Below are 796 nucleotides of genomic sequence, written 5' to 3' on the forward strand. Positions count from 1 at the left end.
CCAGGATATGTTGGTGGTAGTTCCCGAAACCGGTCCAGTATGCGTTGCTGAGTAGGACAGTCGTGCGCTCGTTGTTGAGACTTCAGGAAAAACACCCGAAAGCGCCTAAAAAGGTCTCGTGGATGAATTATGTCGGCACTCGCGTTCAGCTTGTACATCGCTTTGCACAATGGCGTTCCCATGAGAAACTCTAATTGCAGAAAATCTCCAGTCTTTAAATCTTTAAGCGTGTTAGCACAACCAGGTAACTCGATTAAAACGAGAATATCGAGACGCATCCATAGCACTGATTTACCCCCAAACGGAAGATCAGGATTGTACACTAGCCGCAATCGTTTGTCCGTCTTTACTGAAAATTAACCACCAAGCATTGATACTTCATCTGTTACAACAAGGCCCACGGATTTATCGAATACGAGACGGAGTTCAGCCAGTTTTGCTGCAGAAATTTGGTCTCGTTCGCCACCCACTTTGAAAGCAGCGTGACAAGTTTGACCACCTGGAAATAGGCTTGCGTCAGCTCCAGTCGGAAAAGTTATCACGGTCTTCAGTCCTCGTTTAAGCAGTTCTTCTTGAAGCCTGTGAATAACGACGAATTTCCCAGTACCTGCTCCTCCATGCATCAGGGTAAGGGTTTGTTCAGGCTTTGGTTTGTCCAAGTTAGTTAAGATCCAATCAATGATTCCTTGTTGCTCAGGTGACGGTGTCGGTAGGTCTTCAGTCCTTAGTGGTACAGAATTTGTCAGTGGGTCCGTGATTCCACCTGTTTCAGCTTGCCAAAATGAATCACCAGTAT

The 796-nt window shown here is 46.1% G+C and overlaps 1 protein-coding gene across 1 annotated transcript in view; it reads left to right on the plus strand.

Moving 5' to 3' along the window:
* Positions 1-194, plus strand: part of PPTG_09387 (hypothetical protein) — a gene marked incomplete at both ends in the record, with an annotated part of 2,578 nt that extends 2,384 nt beyond the window's left edge. Inside the window, one exon of the mRNA XM_008904389.1 lies at positions 56-194. Coding sequence (XP_008902637.1) covers positions 56-194 — 139 coding nt within the window. The remainder of the gene's footprint in view (positions 1-55) is intronic.
* Positions 195-796: the final 602 nt, after the last annotated feature.

This window comes from Phytophthora parasitica, assembly GCF_000247585.1.
Source record: "Phytophthora parasitica INRA-310 unplaced genomic scaffold supercont2.18, whole genome shotgun sequence".
Lineage (NCBI taxonomy): Eukaryota > Oomycota > Peronosporomycetes > Peronosporales > Peronosporaceae > Phytophthora > Phytophthora nicotianae.